The following is a 16,683-nucleotide window of genomic DNA, read 5'->3' as shown; positions in this document are numbered from 1 at the left end:
ATTCTGTTTAAACTGGCCTTTGCAAATATTGAGAAATAAAGTTTAAAATGGATACTCTTATTTAAACATACCATACATTACATTACATTATTGGTATTTAGTAGACGCTGTTATCCAGAGAGATACATAGTTTACACTTTACACTTACCTCGTGTCATATTAAATGTGACTTGACCTAACATTTAATTCACCTCTCTCCAGATGCTCCAACACTTTCTCTTGTCTACGGCACAGCTTGTGTAAGGTGCGTGTGAACACTCTGAATTGTAATACAATAGTGCAACAGTCCAACCTTCATTAGAATAAAGCAATACCAACACAGTCTGGTCTCCTCATCATGCCACAATCTTTAAGACCAGTTCATCTCATTAGAAAATTTGTATGTGGATGTGCCACATTTGATATAGTATGACTTCACTTGTATGCTCACTTTATTTGTGGACTTTGGCAAATGATGCAGCATTCAAACAGAGTCTGTCCAGATAAAAAAAAAAACGTGCAAGGCATTTCATGAACCTGAAATTCCTTCATATTCCCAACAACAATTGATCTGACATTATCGAACGTACAACCCTATGAGTTCACAAATACTAGCCGTGAGTGGGGACTAGGGCAGGCCGTCCGTTTCTAACCGTACAGATTCATATGTGACTCGTATTCTTAAAAGAAACTCAAATCTTCATTTCTGTCGTTTTTTTTTTAATGAATCGTTTATTGCTTTGTGTAGTACTCGGTCTCATTTAGAGTGACACGCGACATTAACATATAAAATAATACATTGTAATCAATAAAACCAGATGCATAAACAGTACCATTAACATAAAACATTAGCGTAACCTTCAACAGCAGGAGTAGTGACTCTCCCTAAGCGCAAGATGGGGTTTTTCAAGCCCCGAACTGCAGCTCGGCTGAATCAGTTCAATGTCAAAATTGGGAACCGTCATCACATATTTCTCATTTCACAACTTACATCCGTTTCTTTCACAGAGAAAGAAGTCACTGTTTTCCTTCATATTTTATTGGGCTACATCAAGCGAGATTGGTCGCTCTAACTAGTGATGTATGTTGTCTGCAGATCCCTCACGTCAAACAGCGACCACCTTGGGTTTCTCCATTAAGCGCATTTGTGATGAGCCTGAGTGGAAGTTATCGCCACTAGTCGGCGAAACGAGCAGCGGAATATTTTCTATTTTTTAAAGCGCCGCATTGCCACTTTCTTGGACTAATCCAAGAGGGATCTGCGGTTATTCATCTCCGGTTTCTTTCTTTTCTGTGCGCTACTCTTGATGATAACCTGACGTGACTAATTAAAGGAATGTCAACGGAAAACAGCAGCAAAAGACTGGGTCCCGCTGTATTGCTCAGGCTGAACTGCAGCGTCTATTCACGGGCGCGATCCCACTACTGAGCGGCACGGGGACTTTGACCTGCTCCGTTTCCGACCTGGGCCGGTTCACCCCTCCTTAGGCGACCTGGTAGTCCCGGGCTCCCCCAGGAACACCATATCGATACCGAACTTAGCGCGGACACCCGATCGGCATAGCCCACTACAGCCCAGAACCCCCGAGCTCAAGTGATCCGCCAGCCTCAGCCTCCCAGTAACTTGGATTACAGGCACACGCCACTGCGCCCGGCGGGAGACAGACGAGATTTCAAAGCAGCTCAAGCGCGCATCGGCGTGATGTCACCTGTTGAATTCCGGATCGGAGAAATTCAAAGACAATCGATAATATGTCACGCGTCGACAAATTGGATTTCTGTGCAACTGAAGTCAATTGTTTTCATCTTTGTTTTCGGCGACTCATGCACAACATTATGTTTGAACTGGCCTTAATTGCATATATTGAGAAATAGAATTTAAAGTTGAATACTCTTATGTAGACCTACCGTCATAATAAATGTTACTTGACCTAACATTTAATTTACTTCCCTCCAGATGCTCCAACACTTTCTCTTGTCTACGGCACAGCTTGTGTAAGGCGCGTGTGAACACTCTGAATTGTAATACAATAGTGCAACAGTCCAACCTTCATTAGAATAAAGCAATACCAACACAGCCTGGCCTCCCCATCATCCCAAAATCTTTAAGACCCACTTCATCTCATTAGAAAATTTCTATGTATAGGTGCGAGATTTGAAAATATTATGATTTCACTTGTATATTCAATTAATCTGTGGCCTTTCGTAAAAGATACAGCAAAGAGTGTCTGTGCATTAAAAAGATCCATGCAAGACATTTCATGCATCCTAAATTCCTTCTTATTCCCAATAACAATTGATGTGAAACTATCCAACGTACAACCCGAAGAGTTCACAAATATTAGGCTATTGTAAGTGGGGGCTAGGGCAGGCCTTTCGTTTCTGAACGTACAGATGTGATCTGGATTATTAACAAAAACCAAATCTTCATTTCTGTCGATTTTTTTCTTAAATGTAATCGTTTATTGTTTGATTTCGCACTCGGTCTTGTTTACAGTGGCTGGCGAGGTTGACATGACATATTACATAGCATACAATAAAATCAAACGGTTAAACAGCACCATTAACATTAACCATTAGCATAAGCTTCAACAGCAGGACTAGCAACTCTCCCTAAGCGCAACATGGGGTCAGCTCAGCTGATTCAGTTTAACGTCAGTAATTGGGAAACTTCAGCAGTGTTGTATCAACACAGTTCTCATTTCACAAAATTCGTTTGTTTCACAGAGAAAGAAACCACAGCGCCCGGCGAGAGTCGGAAGTGATCTGACATAATTTGAATCTCACAGCGGTGTGACGTCACACGAGTTCTATTTCGAGTTGGAGAGCGTTCGCCATACGACAGAGAGCTAAATGTGAAAATTGGCATATCTGCAGCTGTATCCACGTTGACATGCGGCTAAATGATTCCGGTTCATTTTGTTGAACTGTCTTGTAAATATTAATTTACAAATACGATAAAAGCTGTATAAATAAAGCGCATCGTTCATTATTGTGCATCATTTTTTACCCTTGTAACGAGGTAACTACATTCACAGTTACAATGAAGGTGGGGAATTTGGATATTGTTTTGTATGGGACTAAGACGTGCTGTTGAACCTGTTATTTCCCTGTTCATGCACACCATTTCGGGTTAACATCCAAACTGATTTAAGTAAAGGATTTCCAGTTTCAGTGTAAGGCCTACGTGCAAGTCATCCTTACATCTCAGAATTGTATTCCTATTGTGTGGCAGTTAATTTTTCTTTTTTGAGATTCGTATCTCCTATATGGCTCTGACATGTGTTGATGCAGCACCCAAAATACAAGCGCAGTCTTCCGCAATCAGTATTGGGAACGTTCTGTTCCAGGTGGCTTTGCGCAACCGCAATGTGTTTCCAACGCACCACAGTAATTCCGCTGTCAGGATGCAGCTATCTTACCGGCATTACACTTATGGCTGCGGTTCAGCAGAGTAACGAACGAGAAAGAGTCTGTCTCAGGAATGCTTCGGATGCAATCGACAAGCCAAGTCCTCTATAGTTATGAATCGATTGTACACCACCGTCATGGGCATTCACGGGAGCGGCGCAGGCTTGCACGACGATACGGTGACCGCTTTGAGCAAAAAACAATCGATGGTAAGGTCCAAGTCAGCAGTAAAACGAGACAGATCGTTTATCTTTTGAAAATAATATTTAATTGTTATTGAAGAGTATCAATGACATACATATTACATATACAAAAATGGACACTGACAACCCATTCGGCCAGGAATGGATATTTTCCACTTCTCTTTTCATAACCGTGCAAACAGCAACGCAACAATGATTCATCATAGTAAAAAAACAACAATCGTTATATCTGTCTGTAACTCAAATGTAAAATGCATCACATCTAGTGAATACATATCATATTCTTTTATACAATACATATATATAGCAGTATAAAAACATGAAAATATAATGGAAAATTAGAAGTAACAATGAAAACAAAACCGGCAAGACTGTAAACAATTCAAATATATGTTCTTTCATGACGCCTGCGTCACCACAGTGCGGATCAACCGGAGACTGCCATTTGTCAAGGGCAGAATATACATCAGCATTATAAAATACTACAAGTGTTTATTTCGACGGCTATGCGCTTGAAAATGAAAGGGCAACACTCCGCTTCTGTCCGAGTACCTGTGGCAGACCGCCACGCTGATTTAGTGTTTCCTCAACAACAGACGACGGCCTGGTTTAGTCAGTTTTTTTGTGTTGTTTCTTTGATGTTTCATTTCTTCCCGTCTGTTTGTCTGTAGCGATGGCAGCAAATTCCATGGCGGGAGACTTCAACTACAAGAAAGAAAGAAAGAAAAGAACGACCCCGCCAACATCCGATCATGTCGGGTAGCCCCAGCTGAAACGGGCCCCCTTGAACCCGAGGCAGGAGTCACGTCTTTTCCCCAAAACGCAAAAAGCCCAGAGGTCTGAGCTTGGCAGCCACTGGCAGGAGCGGCACAGTAAATAAGTCACAGGGTGGGGCGGGGGGGGCCCTCATTTGGCTCCCAGCTGCTCCAGCAGGGGGTTGGCCTCGCCCTCGGGGGTCTTGACGCTGTCGGTCCGCACGATGCAGGTGGGGCGGTGGCGGTTCAGCATGACGATCAGCTGCTGCCGCTCATGCTTGAGCTCCTCGATCTGAGCCTTCAGCTCTGAGTTCAGGACCTCCAGCCGCTCCGACTCCTGCGGGGGGAGGGGAAGAGGGGCAATTAGCACAGTCTGCAACCGCAGATCAGCAATGTGGCACAGCAGTAAGGACCAGGGTGAAACTGCGGTTGTACCCCGAATTGCTTCAGTAAATATCTGACTGTATAAATTAATCGTAATCTAAGTTACGTCTCCAGGTCAATTTCAATACTTATGCCTGCCATGCAAATATATTAAAACAATAAAGAAATAACATGACCAGCTGCAGTAGAGTTGGGGTGCTACAGCAAACCCTTGCTTCATTGGACATCTTCATGAAAAAGCAGTCAACTCTTTATGTCTCTAACATATGCTCAACAGGGTAGATGCATTTTTTTTTTACTGTCACAACAAGTGCCACCAGAGGTATGCAAACTTTGCTGGGGGGGGGCTCAGAAAAAACTACCTATATTTTCCACAGGCCACAGAGTCTTTCTTTGCAATTGAAATCACTTATGTTATGGGGGAAGTTGTGCTGGTCATGTGACGTTAAAAGGACACATTCCCCATTTTACAAGTAAAACAGCACATCAGATTCACAATTATGCCTCAGTTGTGCTCAATGCATCCAGTTAAGTCTAAACGTCATTGGGCAAATGAGCAGACCTCCAATAGTAATCCAAGAGAGGACCTCCTTATGCTGTACAAAGAAAGTCATCTTTGATGTAGAGGACTTCCGCAATGGAAGAAAGGGTGTCACGGTCAAACCATTATATTCGTTATTGCAGCAGTTTTGTAATGAGGGTACATTAAGACCTGAAACTGGGCTTTTTAAGTGTTGTGTGTTTGTTGTGCGAGAGCTGTGGGTGCTAAGGACAGGAGCAGAGACAGAAAACCCCACCCTCACCCACAGGTACGGGGCAAACTCACCCGCTGCAGAAAGTCCGTCCTCTCCTTCTTTTTATTCCGACACCGCGCTGCAGCCACCTTGTTCTTCTCTCGCCTTCGTTTCCTCCTCTCCTCATCCTCATCCCTCTGCAGGAGGAAGAACAACATCCAATATATTAACAGTAATAACGTATCCCACCAGCTCAATACCTGTCTGTGCCAGGAAAACCCTTCCATTTAATAAAACATATTTATCCCATCTTATATTCAGCAAAACCTATGAGGTGTCCATTTATTTTAATACAGAGACTTTGTAACATCTTTGTGGTACTACCTAGAGCGCCTACCTACAGCATACCTCCCTTACAAGTTGTCATGTCAGCATGACATTACAGATCGTTGGTCTCTTTTCCCACAGCCAATCATTTCAATTAGTTACAACGAGTGTGACTGATTTTCACAGTCAGATTTTCACAGACAGACAGACAAACCGACAGGCAACCACATAACTTCTCCTTTGCGGAGAAGTTCCATTGAACCATATGTTCCATTGAACCTTTCTCATGCATTTTCAGTTTTGCCCACCTGGGGGCACTGTCGTTCTGTTACATAGCCTTTACAGACGCTCTGGGTAATGCTGCAGTTTGTTGCCACTAAAGTTATTTGAGGCCAAGTTGAGAAACCTCCGTCCAACACTATTGTAAATGTTCAAATTTTGGCATTACAAGAATATGTTCTCTTAATTTGCTGAACGTCACCCAAGTAGCAATTTAGTAACTGCCTGCTTAGTCCTGACAAAAATCAGAAGAATCAAAACTTCCATTTACGGAGCACAGAGGGATTTGTGAACTGTGTGCATTTCGGATTCATGACATTGGAGCTGTAGCTGGGATAGCCAAAACATCCTGAGAAGCCAAGCTTGCGTCTGGCCACATAAGCTGCAGACAGCCCAGAGAGAGCGCATTCTGAGGCAACCTGCCCATCTGCCACTACAGTGCTGCCCAGGACTGGATGCAGCACTGAGCCAATGTGCAATTCACACTCTCCTTTACACAGTAGAAAATTCCTTAGAGGAGTAAAAAAAGAGTGCAAGTCCGGTATAACATGCAAAGGAATAGCTGAGCTGTAGCTGAAAGACGATGGTAAATCCAGCCAACTGAAACAAGCAAAGTGGACAATATGAATGAGGCCCAACAGGGCACAAATGGTTGTCCCTACTGGAGAGCCCCCACACCCCTCAATGTGCGCCTGATGCTCACCTCCTCCTTGATAGACCCGGGCCTCTTGCCCAGCCTCCCCAGGAAGTGTAGGGGGGAGAGCACACCCCCAAGGGCTCGAAGGTCGGCGAGCTTGAGCTGGTCGGTCAGCGTGGTGGCGGAGATCCCGGCCAGGGGGCCGAGGCTGGGGAGAGAGCCAGCTGTCAGGGAGGGGTCAGGGAGCTGGCCTGGCATCATGTCCGACTGGACCAATCAGCTGCGAGAGAGACAGAGAGAGAGAGAGAGAGAAAAAGATTGAATAAAACCATATCTTCCCATTAAACCTGAACACTGTCATTTGCATAATTTCCATGGATACAGAGCTGCCCGCCCCCTCCTGCACACATAGACTGAGAGAGTGAGTTAGTGAGAGGGAGGGAAAGAACACTAAAAAGGAAGAGAGGAAGAGAAAGGAAGATGAACAAAAAAGAAAGCGAAAAAAGGAAAAAGACAGGAAAGAAGACAAAGAAAGAGAGATGAGGATGGGAGGATGAGTCCAAGAGAATTTCAAAAAGGGGGTAGTAAGAAAATGAAATGAAGAAAAAAAAAAAAACACTTGCTGGTCTGAAATCCATGAAACTTCCCCAAACCATCCCCCTACCAAAAGTCCTGAAATAACAACCTCTGACCCTGAACCCCCCAAATCCTGAGCAGGCGGAGGAAATGTCTCTCCCTCTTCGGCCCCATCAGCCAGACACCAGCAACCTGGGCACGCTGACAGCGGTGTCGCCCTCCCCGTGACCTGAGGCAATCCTCTTCTGTCACTCTACAATGCTGCTCGGTCACGCTGGCATGACTTCAGGGCCATCACTCATCCAGTGGTCAGGACACGGGCCTTGCCGTGCCTCCTCCCTTTCCTGCTCCTCCCATCTATAAGGGCGTTTTCCTACAGCTCAGCCTGGCAGCGCTGCGACCAGCCCTCATCGCAAGTCTCCGCTCGTCCACTTTAACCTCCCACCGGATCAGAACCGTGTTCTGACTCCTACTGACTGGATTAACAAGGACGTTTTGATTTACTGTTGCAGAACAGCTACGGGGACCTCACCGAGCAAACACAGGACTACACCAAGGATGTAGCAATATCTACAAACGTAAGTTTCCAGGTTTCTGAAAAAGCACGTATACAATCTACAGGACATAAATGTCTACATATAACATCCAGAGAAGAGAGTGTATTTACAAAATGCCCTTCAGCTACAAGCCAGGAGTAGGCGGCCCCCAAACAGACACACAAGGACACAAAACACTAGTGGAGCTCCCTCCCCTGTTTCCACTATCAACAGTCGTTGGGGAGCTGGACTTGAGCCCGGGACATTGCAGGTTCCAAACCTGGGAGAGTCAGTGCAGTCATCAATGCATCCCTTACGGGAACCGCTTCAGGAAATTTAACGAGAGGGTAAAATGTGAGACGTAACCTCCACAGGTTAGTCTGATCGTGGCCGGCCAAAGAACCAGATGAATGATTGACTAAATTTCTCAACAGAGGTGGTCAAGTTTGCGCATTTTGGCCCTCTCTCTTCCTTGCTGTAGCACTAACTGAATTCGCTTGCACAAGAAACCCTGTAAACATGGGACAAAGCCTCTAACGGCTTCCAAAGACAGGAACAAGGAAATTTGAAAAAAAAAAGGAGAACTGACCTTACATAACCGTATTCTAAAAGACTGCTGGAAGCAGCAGTGTGGAGGTGTGGTAAGGAGCAAGGCTCATAACCAAGGGGTTCCAGGTGTGATTCCCAGGTGGACCACCACTGTTGCAAAGCACCTGACCAAATATGCTTTGGTAAATTCCCATTTGTATAAATTAACGACATCTGAGCCATACGATCAAGGGTGTCATGTAAAAAGGCAAAATGAGTGATTTTTCCTTTCAGACAGGCTTTCTCAGCACTGATTTCATTGGTTGCTATTCCCAGTCCCGCCCATTTGCCAGTTTTTAGTTGTCTGCGCTAATGCTATTGCACTGATTGCCACACAAGCAGTGCTCTAGGGTCCAGCTGGCCTCCAGGCAGTCTTGCACAAACTGCTGAGGTGCTGGAGGCTGGAGCCAGTCTCCAACAGCCTGTTTCATGGCTTAGTTCTGTCATTTTTTTCAGGCTGTATCTATGCCTCCTTTTACAGTGCGTTTGGCAGGTCCAACATGTTATTTCTGGACAGGCAGTGCGAGAGGCAGCCCTGCTGAGAGTCAGACCCAGACGCACTCCCAGCTTGGCCTCAAGGAGTGTGGCGGTGGACGACGGTGCTGAGACACGCCAGCCCCCCCCACCCCAGCATGCGTCGTCCTGTGTGGCTGCGAGACCGCCAATCCCCCCACCTCCGCCTCGTCATTCTTGTTCTCCTGCCAACATCCTTCCTGCTATGGGCCCGACTTCTTGGCTGCTGGGGAGGGACTCTGGAGATGGCCGGGGGGGGGGGGGGGGTGACTGTCACACAGCGGTCTGTTCACGTCACCTCAGTCAACCCAAATCAGACTGATTTCTACAGCCTGTTCAACATTGCTTTGACATCACTGACAGCAGGGTAAGTGCACTTGGACTTCCGAAGCCAACACTCACAGTCCTGTATCAGTCTGGTTTCTAAACACTGTTCAACACTGTTTCAACAGTCCTGCGTAAGTCTGCTTTGTAGTGCCTGTTCAACACTGTTTTGATGCTACTGACAGCAAGTTGAGCACGAGTTGCAAAGCTGACATCCGAGGAGGTCTGCCATGGCAATCTGGGGCCTTGTTCTGGCCCAGTGCTCATGCCCCCCCCCCCCCCCCAAGCCACGCAGGGACCATCATGGCAGAGGCTGGAGTGCGCTGCCCCTACACCCCAGCCAAACCGACAGAGCTTGTAGCTTTTCCAGTGTGTTTCTCCTTTCCTGAACTCCAACACCCCCCCCCCCCCATCTTTCCCCACCCCCTGCACCAGCACCTCCACCTACTCCTCCCACAGTCCCCTCTCTGCTCCACACCCCGCCCCACCCAAAACAGAGAACAGAATGCCTGGCAAAACAGGTACAGAAATCCCCTAAAGGCGGTCCTCCCTCGAAAGGCAAATGAACAGGAAGTTTAAAGGAGGACAACGGGCGTCAAATGCAAAATTAATGGGAACTCAGCCTGGGCTTTTTGAGAAAAGTCGAACTGTCCTTGTTCGGATTCCACAGAACGCATCCGGGCAAGACTTTACAGTAATGAGGACAGGATGTCAGAAGCTTCCCTTCTCATCGAACACGGCGGGGAATTTCTCTCGTCGCCGGGGCTCTGCTGAGGATCGGCTTCCCTTTGATGATGCAATGCTCCTGCTGTGTTGCCACGGTCGCACAGAGAAGACCGATGCCGGAGGCCCCCCGAGCACTCACCACAGGATAAAGGGGTCCACTCAGAGCGCTGCCACTTTCCGCGGCCGCTGAGGGGTGGCTGAGGGGCCTCAGCGGGGCGTGCACCCAAACATCGGCCCCCAGCTCACAGAGCAGAACAGAGCTGCACTCAGGGATAGCTGGCACAGGCCCAGGATTACTCATGTTTGGGGCTTTTGGCTTGTGTGTGCTTTCCATTTCCACATGTGTATGTATATACGTACGTATGTATGTGTGTGTGTGTGTGTGTGTGTGTGTGTGTGTGTGTGTGTGCGCGTGTGTGTGTGTCTTTCGCTGCCTGCACATGTGCAGGAGCTTGTGGATCTGTACATGTGAATCTGTTCGTGGTGTATATGTGTGTGTGAACATGAATCTCTCTCTGTGCATTTCTGTATTGCTGCATTATAATCTGCATGTACACTGGTGTGCCTTGGAGCTTGTCCAACTGGGACTGTGTCCCGTTCTTTTCCAGCTGCTAAGATTGTGCGGTGTGTTCGGTCTGTTCTCTATGCCTGATATTGGCTTTTCCGATGGCAGTGCATTAGGGAAATAAAGCAAGCAGGAGTCTGTGCTGGAGGCCTTTGCCTTGATTGGGCAGCATCAGTAGGACACACACTGCAGCAGAGCATTTCGGGCCCCTTGATTGGCCACCCCGCTCTCGAGAGCGAGAGGTTGCGAAAGCGGCACTGCTGGCCCCAGCCCTCCTCTGGCGGGCCTGGGCGGACTCTACGGACCTCGCTCCTTCTCCCCACGTATATCACCACGGAAACACAGAACATTACTCTTCCCGCAGCTCAGTTGAACGTTAACAATTATCAAGCTGTCGGCCAAGACGTGTCCTTGTCCCCATGCCCCATCCTGAATGGTCGCCGCCCGCGCTCAAGCGACGGTGACCCTGACCTCTGAAGAATCTCTAGGACTATGTTGTCCCCTTTCCATCACAAGATTTTGTGCATTATGAGTCTCAACCAAATGGGTATATGGGTATGTAGAAGACATACCCATATACATGTGTGGTACAGTCATCAATGTGGTGGTGTCTCGACCACAGAGTGACAGCAGATTCTGTGTGCTGACTATAACAGAGTGGTTCTGGGAAACCAAGCCCTGCCCAAAACAAGACAACAGGAGGGAAGCAGCAATCCAGGTGACAAGGGAATAGAGCTACGCTTCTCTGCATTTGGGACTGACCCCGTCAGTCTCCTCTTGTGCTGCCCAGACATTCAGACCCTCATGGATTACTCTGCAGGGCAGCTGTAGGAGGCTGTCTGCTGCCACTCGCCAGCCAGCTGCCTGCAGTAAAACCCGGTGAAGCCACAGGACTCGCGGGTCTTAAATTTCTCTGCCATTGCCGCTTTCGTGTTGTTGTCTGCAATGGCACAGTTGGGGCAGCAAGCACCACCTGACCGTCCCACTCCTTCCCTAAAAACGTCTCTTCCAAGGGTCACACCCAGCCCCCTCACGTGTGTGGGATTAGGATGCTGGGTGAACCAACGGCACGGCTAATGAGAAAACCTGACCGTGTCAGAGGAGGTCCAACGTCAGCCCTCTCCCCGAGGACGCGACTTTGCAAACGGCTTGCACTGTTGAGGAGGAGGTCATCTGGGGTGCGGGGTGGTAGCATGACATTGTGGAACTGCAGCTCCCCACATGTGCAGGGTGGAACACCTGCAAAACACAACCACGGCTCCCTTCCTCCATCTTCCATCAATCCGGTCTCTCAGCCAGCATCGAGGCCCGACGTTTGAGGTCTGAGGTCGAACCACCTCACTGGTGTGACAGCGCTCACACCTTACGTAAAGTACAGGAAGCGTGCCGCACACCCTGGGGCCGTCAAACAGCTCGCTTTCAACTTGCACGAATTTCTCGCGCCTCCCTTCACACCCAACCGACACATCAGAGGTGACAGGAGAGCAGCCCAATGCAAGAGAGGCCGCGTAGGCAGTGCAAGCAACAGCACTTTGCCCCAAAAAGTAGAAAGGGTTCATTCCACTGTAATGAAACTGCTGACAGAGAGAGTCCGACCTCTTAACAAAAAGAGCCATATGGTGATAACTACCTACAAGTGGGTTGGGACTTTACTGTACAGATGGGGGAGGGGGGACACTTGTTAAGTATTGAACAAGAGAGATGTAAACATCTTTTTTTGACTCCGTTTTACGCGAAACCCAGCGCTCGTAATCGTAAGACGCAAAAGCGTTTTCCACAACAACGGCCTGACCTCAGTTTACGCAACCTCCAAGAAGCTGCATGTGTGACGACTGCGCTTGAAAAAAGGGTTTCGATGGAGACCAGGCAACACTAAAGCAATCGCCAGGGTTACGCAATGGGAGAGGAGGATTTTGGGGCCTTTGGTGTATTTTTCATGCTTTTTTCGGCACATCCTCGTGGGACCACATCAGATAGACCGCAGCCAACTCCTCTCTCTGGAGTTCATTCCAGTTTGCTTCCATGCAGAGTTATCCAGCCCCTCCACACACGTCCCACATCAAATTCAGCAGCAAGATAGAACAATGTTTATGAAACTGAGCTTTTTACCAAAAAATGCTACAGATCTGATTCCTTAAGTGGTACTTCAGCAAGGTACATCCATTACCACATGCAACATCTACTATAAGCATATTTTAACATATTTACATTGTTTTAATGCTGGGTAATGTATCACCTTTGGGGTATATACCAATATTAAATCTTATCTTATGCAGTTCCACTTGGCTAGGAGCACATGATAGGAACTATTGAAAAAAGCCTGTGTATATCAATGGAGGGAATCAAAGTTGACCATTGACAACAGTGGCCTTGAGCTGTGACATCTCCCCCCGCACAGTTCACCCAGCCTAATCTCCAAACACTCACTCTTGGTGACATTTCCCGAAATAAACCGAGGGCTCTCCCATTTTTTCCCTCCCACTCAGCTACGTCACCTCGCAGACGATTTTCCCTCCACAGAGGCATCCCGCCTGTGCGGAAACGGGACAGCGGTGGTACGCAACATCCTGAATGCCACCCGGATTCCGACCCCGGTGACATGTTTATGGATGGGATATTTTTTGCAGACGCGGAACCTCCCTGCTGCAACAGACAATGCGCGCAGAACTATTCGTCACCCCTTAGTGTGTAAGCGCACATAATCGCCTGAAAGTCTCAGCATGGACAGCAGTGTGCTGCAGCAGTTGAGAAACTCACAACCTGGAGGTCACAGGTTCAAATCTTGGTGGGGTAGGTATGCATGCTATAGGAGTGCACTTAACCTGAAATGCCTCAAATATCTGGCAGTATAAATGGATAACATGTAAGAATGTAAGCTATGCGTGCTGCCCTGGGAAGGGGCACCTACCAGGCAAATAAACAAAGCATGCATGGAACGGGCGAATATTTCAGGAGCAATGTTCTGCTTGAACATGGTCTCTCACACCCTCGGATGTAATTTTAAATGTCCTATGCGAAAAACACTGCAGGTCTTCGGAAGCCTGCCAGGGTCTGTTTTTGATTGGCCGGTGCATCAAGCCAATCACCTAGCAGGTGGGACTCCATACTAGTCTTGGCAACATTTCAGCAGCGTGGAACGCCATCCACCATGAGGGCTAACAGCACATCACAACTAGCACAGCCAGACAGCTCAACTCTGATGTGCCTGCAAAGGGTTACAATGTAGCCCACGCTTTTGGGAAGTATCATCTTTTCTTGTGAACACCCTTTTATATGGAACTAATTCACAAGCCAGGAATGAAAATCAGAACCCCAGGGGATATCAGTATTTTCACACTACAGACTTCCATAACTTCTCTGAATATGAATTCTCATTCTTTTTAGTTACCATTACCATGACGGCAAATTACTTTGAACATCTGTGTCACATTTATCTGTTGTTTGTCTCAAACGTAAAAAGTTCTGAATCTGTTTATAAACCATGTGTAAGGGCCACGGCGTGACACTGCGGTGGGCGCCCATTAATGATGTCAACATGCACTTCAGCACTCACGCTATTAGCCGCTCCCGCAAACCTCAAACGAGCAAGCTTTTGTCTACAGCGGACAACAAATCAAGCAAAAGGAGGAACGAATCAAAGACTGCAGGGAGACAATCTTTCGTCTAACACAGTAGAGCTGTGTAGCAGCTGCTGAATTTGAGGGGGAACAGGTCTTCAGCCTCGGAAAAACTGTGCCAGAAAACAGGCTACACATGCTTTACTAATAAAGCAAGTGTTCCTGGGAAATGAGAGCAGTCTGTGAGTGATTAACAGACAGTGTATTAAAAGTGAAACCAAACCGGGCTGTGTCGTCCTTCTAACCGTCAAGTTAATGAGGGGGGAGACAGAAAAATGCAGGGTTTCTTTTTTCAGCTAATGCAACACCCCAGCAGTACCTCAGGAAAGGCATGTCCTTTGTTTCATTTTGGCGAGTGGTGAGCATCTTTTCTCCAAAACTGAAATCCTTGTTTCACCTAGTGCCTTTTCACCCATTGCTGTGCCTTGGTATGAGTCAAATCAGTGAAAAAGAAAAGAGCTCGTAACCCAAAGGTTGCCAGTTCGATTCCCCCAGTGGGGAAGTGCTGCTGAATCCTTACACAAGGTGCTTATTCTGAACTGCTTATGCAAGCATCCAGCTGTATAAATGGATGACATGTAAAATTGTAAGATATGGAAGTCATTCTGAAGAAGAGCATCTGTTGGGCAGTCATAATGATGGAATATCCTTCTATAAGAGTGATATCATTCAACAGCTGCTACATCAACAGGGGATAGGATTTCCCATTCTGTATTATAAGTAACAGATCAAACTGGAAATGAGTGACAAGAAAAATGGAGTTAACGAAAGAACTTTTCAAAACATTCAAAATGTTTTTTTTTTTTTCTCAAAATATTGAAATATTCCTGCATCTGGTTTTAATATTACTACAAGACAGGAAAACGGTAAAGTAACCTGGAAAGTTTTACCACATGAATATATAAAATCAAAGTACCTTCCTCACCTTAAATCTAACTGAAATTAATACTGGCATGTGTTATGCTAAATTAATAAATCCACGTTATAAGTGTAATTTACAAAAAAAATATTGTTCAAAGATGAGTTGTACTTTTTCGCCAACACATGTGCAATTAGCCAGCAACACTGCTACTGCTACTACCACTACTACTACTACTACTACTACTAATAATAATAATAATAATAATAATAATAATAATAGTAATAATAATAATAAATGTGTTTGTGGTTGTTATTGATCATGACAATAACGATGACCGCAATCTCCCATTTTACTTTTGCAATCTTCTGTTTCGTAGTTACAGCAAATGAATAAATCCCCTCGCTATCCAATGCTTTCCGTTCGTTGAATTTATACTCCTAAATGGCTGAGTAGCTAACTTGCTAAGCACCAGGTGCCTTAGCTTGTTCAATGAGCAGAACACAACGCTGCAAACGTCGGCTTGCACACTAGCCAGCAGGATGTCAGTGGCGAAGCGCTGGTGTGTGAAATCTCCGTGACAAATTCATTCACACATACTCGCAATGCAACCATCACAATGAGGATTTAACTCTTAACCACTAGTCCACCAGCACTTGACACACAAAGCTAATAATCACAGCCATGTATAAAGCTAAATGAACGTTGGAGATAATAGCGGAAGTTAGCGAGATAGCTAGTTTCAGTCTCGTTCATTTAGGAAGCCCGCGATTAGCTGCTGGCTAACTGGTGGGTTACGTAACAGACTCCTGCAGCAGGACAATGCCGTTCATTTCTACTGCACTGACTACTTCGGTTGTAAGAAATTGCGGGCATTGCCCTCTCAATGAAACATTCCTTAACGATAGCCATCTTGTTAGCCAGAACATTTCTGTATGCTTTTACAGTTATAGCTAACTAACTGTTAATACGCTTGTTTGTAAGGGAACTTTCAGAAAACGTTAGATAATGTTATTTAGCAAGCTAACTGTAACTGTGCATGTTCTGTCATGCGATAAACCTGAGAACATCAGCAAAGGACTAAAATCGGTGAAAACTGGAGAAATGCAGAAACACCTTATTTGAACACTGCTAGACTCTGACATGTAGCGACTAAGTCAGCTATCATTCTACTGGCTATGAAGAATCTAACGAGCTGTATTTCCTCAAGTCAGTCCCGACAGAACAGCACAGCCGTATCGCAGACTGCAGAGTTACAAAAAAGTTTTTAAAGTGTCCGAAATTTATTTCAGATCCGTGCGTGCTGCCCCCATTATTGAGCCAGTATATACACAAAAAAGTTCCATTTACCTGACTTTGGTCCTAAATCCGATTTGTACGAATTTTTTCGGCCGGCTGAAGTTGAGTAGCAGATTGACTTTTGCGAGCGAGAATCGTTACATCAGCCCGCTTATATACTGATCGGTATCGGGGAGGGTTTGGGAATGCGGAACTCAAGTTTTGCCAGCCAGACGTAAGCACAGATGTAAAAATACAGCTCAACGTCGGAGAGGAAAAAAAACATTAACGCTCCGCCCCCTAGCAACCAGAAAACACGGCACAAACCTTTTTGCTCATGGAAATGCCCAGTGATCCCCTGTGTAAATAAACAAACACCACACGGATTTTAC

The 16,683-nt window shown here is 46.3% G+C and overlaps 1 protein-coding gene across 1 annotated transcript; it reads right to left on the bottom strand.

Moving 5' to 3' along the window:
• Positions 1–4,262: 4,262 nt before the first annotated feature.
• LOC118791949 (jun dimerization protein 2-like) lies at positions 4,263–16,461 on the bottom strand. Its single transcript, XM_036549528.1, has 4 exons — positions 16,364–16,461; positions 6,776–6,989; positions 5,559–5,663; positions 4,263–4,685 (listed from the first exon to the last, which is right to left on the bottom strand). The coding sequence occupies exons 2-4, from the start codon at positions 6,968–6,970 to the stop codon at positions 4,500–4,502; spliced, it is 486 nt and encodes a 161-aa protein (XP_036405421.1). The 5' UTR covers positions 6,971–6,989; positions 16,364–16,461; the 3' UTR covers positions 4,263–4,499.
• Positions 16,462–16,683: the final 222 nt, after the last annotated feature.

The sequence above is a fragment of the Megalops cyprinoides genome, chromosome 17 (assembly GCF_013368585.1).
Source record: "Megalops cyprinoides isolate fMegCyp1 chromosome 17, fMegCyp1.pri, whole genome shotgun sequence".
Taxonomy (NCBI): Eukaryota; Metazoa; Chordata; class Actinopteri; order Elopiformes; family Megalopidae; genus Megalops; species Megalops cyprinoides.
The sequence above is the reverse complement of the archived record's forward strand: the minus strand, read 5'-3'. Positions and strand labels throughout refer to the sequence as shown.

Coding starts and splice junctions, on each gene's coding strand:
- LOC118791949 (XM_036549528.1), bottom strand. CDS start 6,970: ATGATGCCAGGCCAGCTCCCTGACCCCTCCCTGACAGCTGGCTCTCTC. Junction 5,664..6,775: donor CCGGGTCTATCAAGGAGGAG/GTGAGCATCAGG, acceptor TTCCTCCTGCAG/AGGGATGAGGATGAGGAGAG. Junction 4,686..5,558: donor GGACGGACTTTCTGCAGCGG/GTGAGTTTGCCC, acceptor CTCCCCCCGCAG/GAGTCGGAGCGGCTGGAGGT.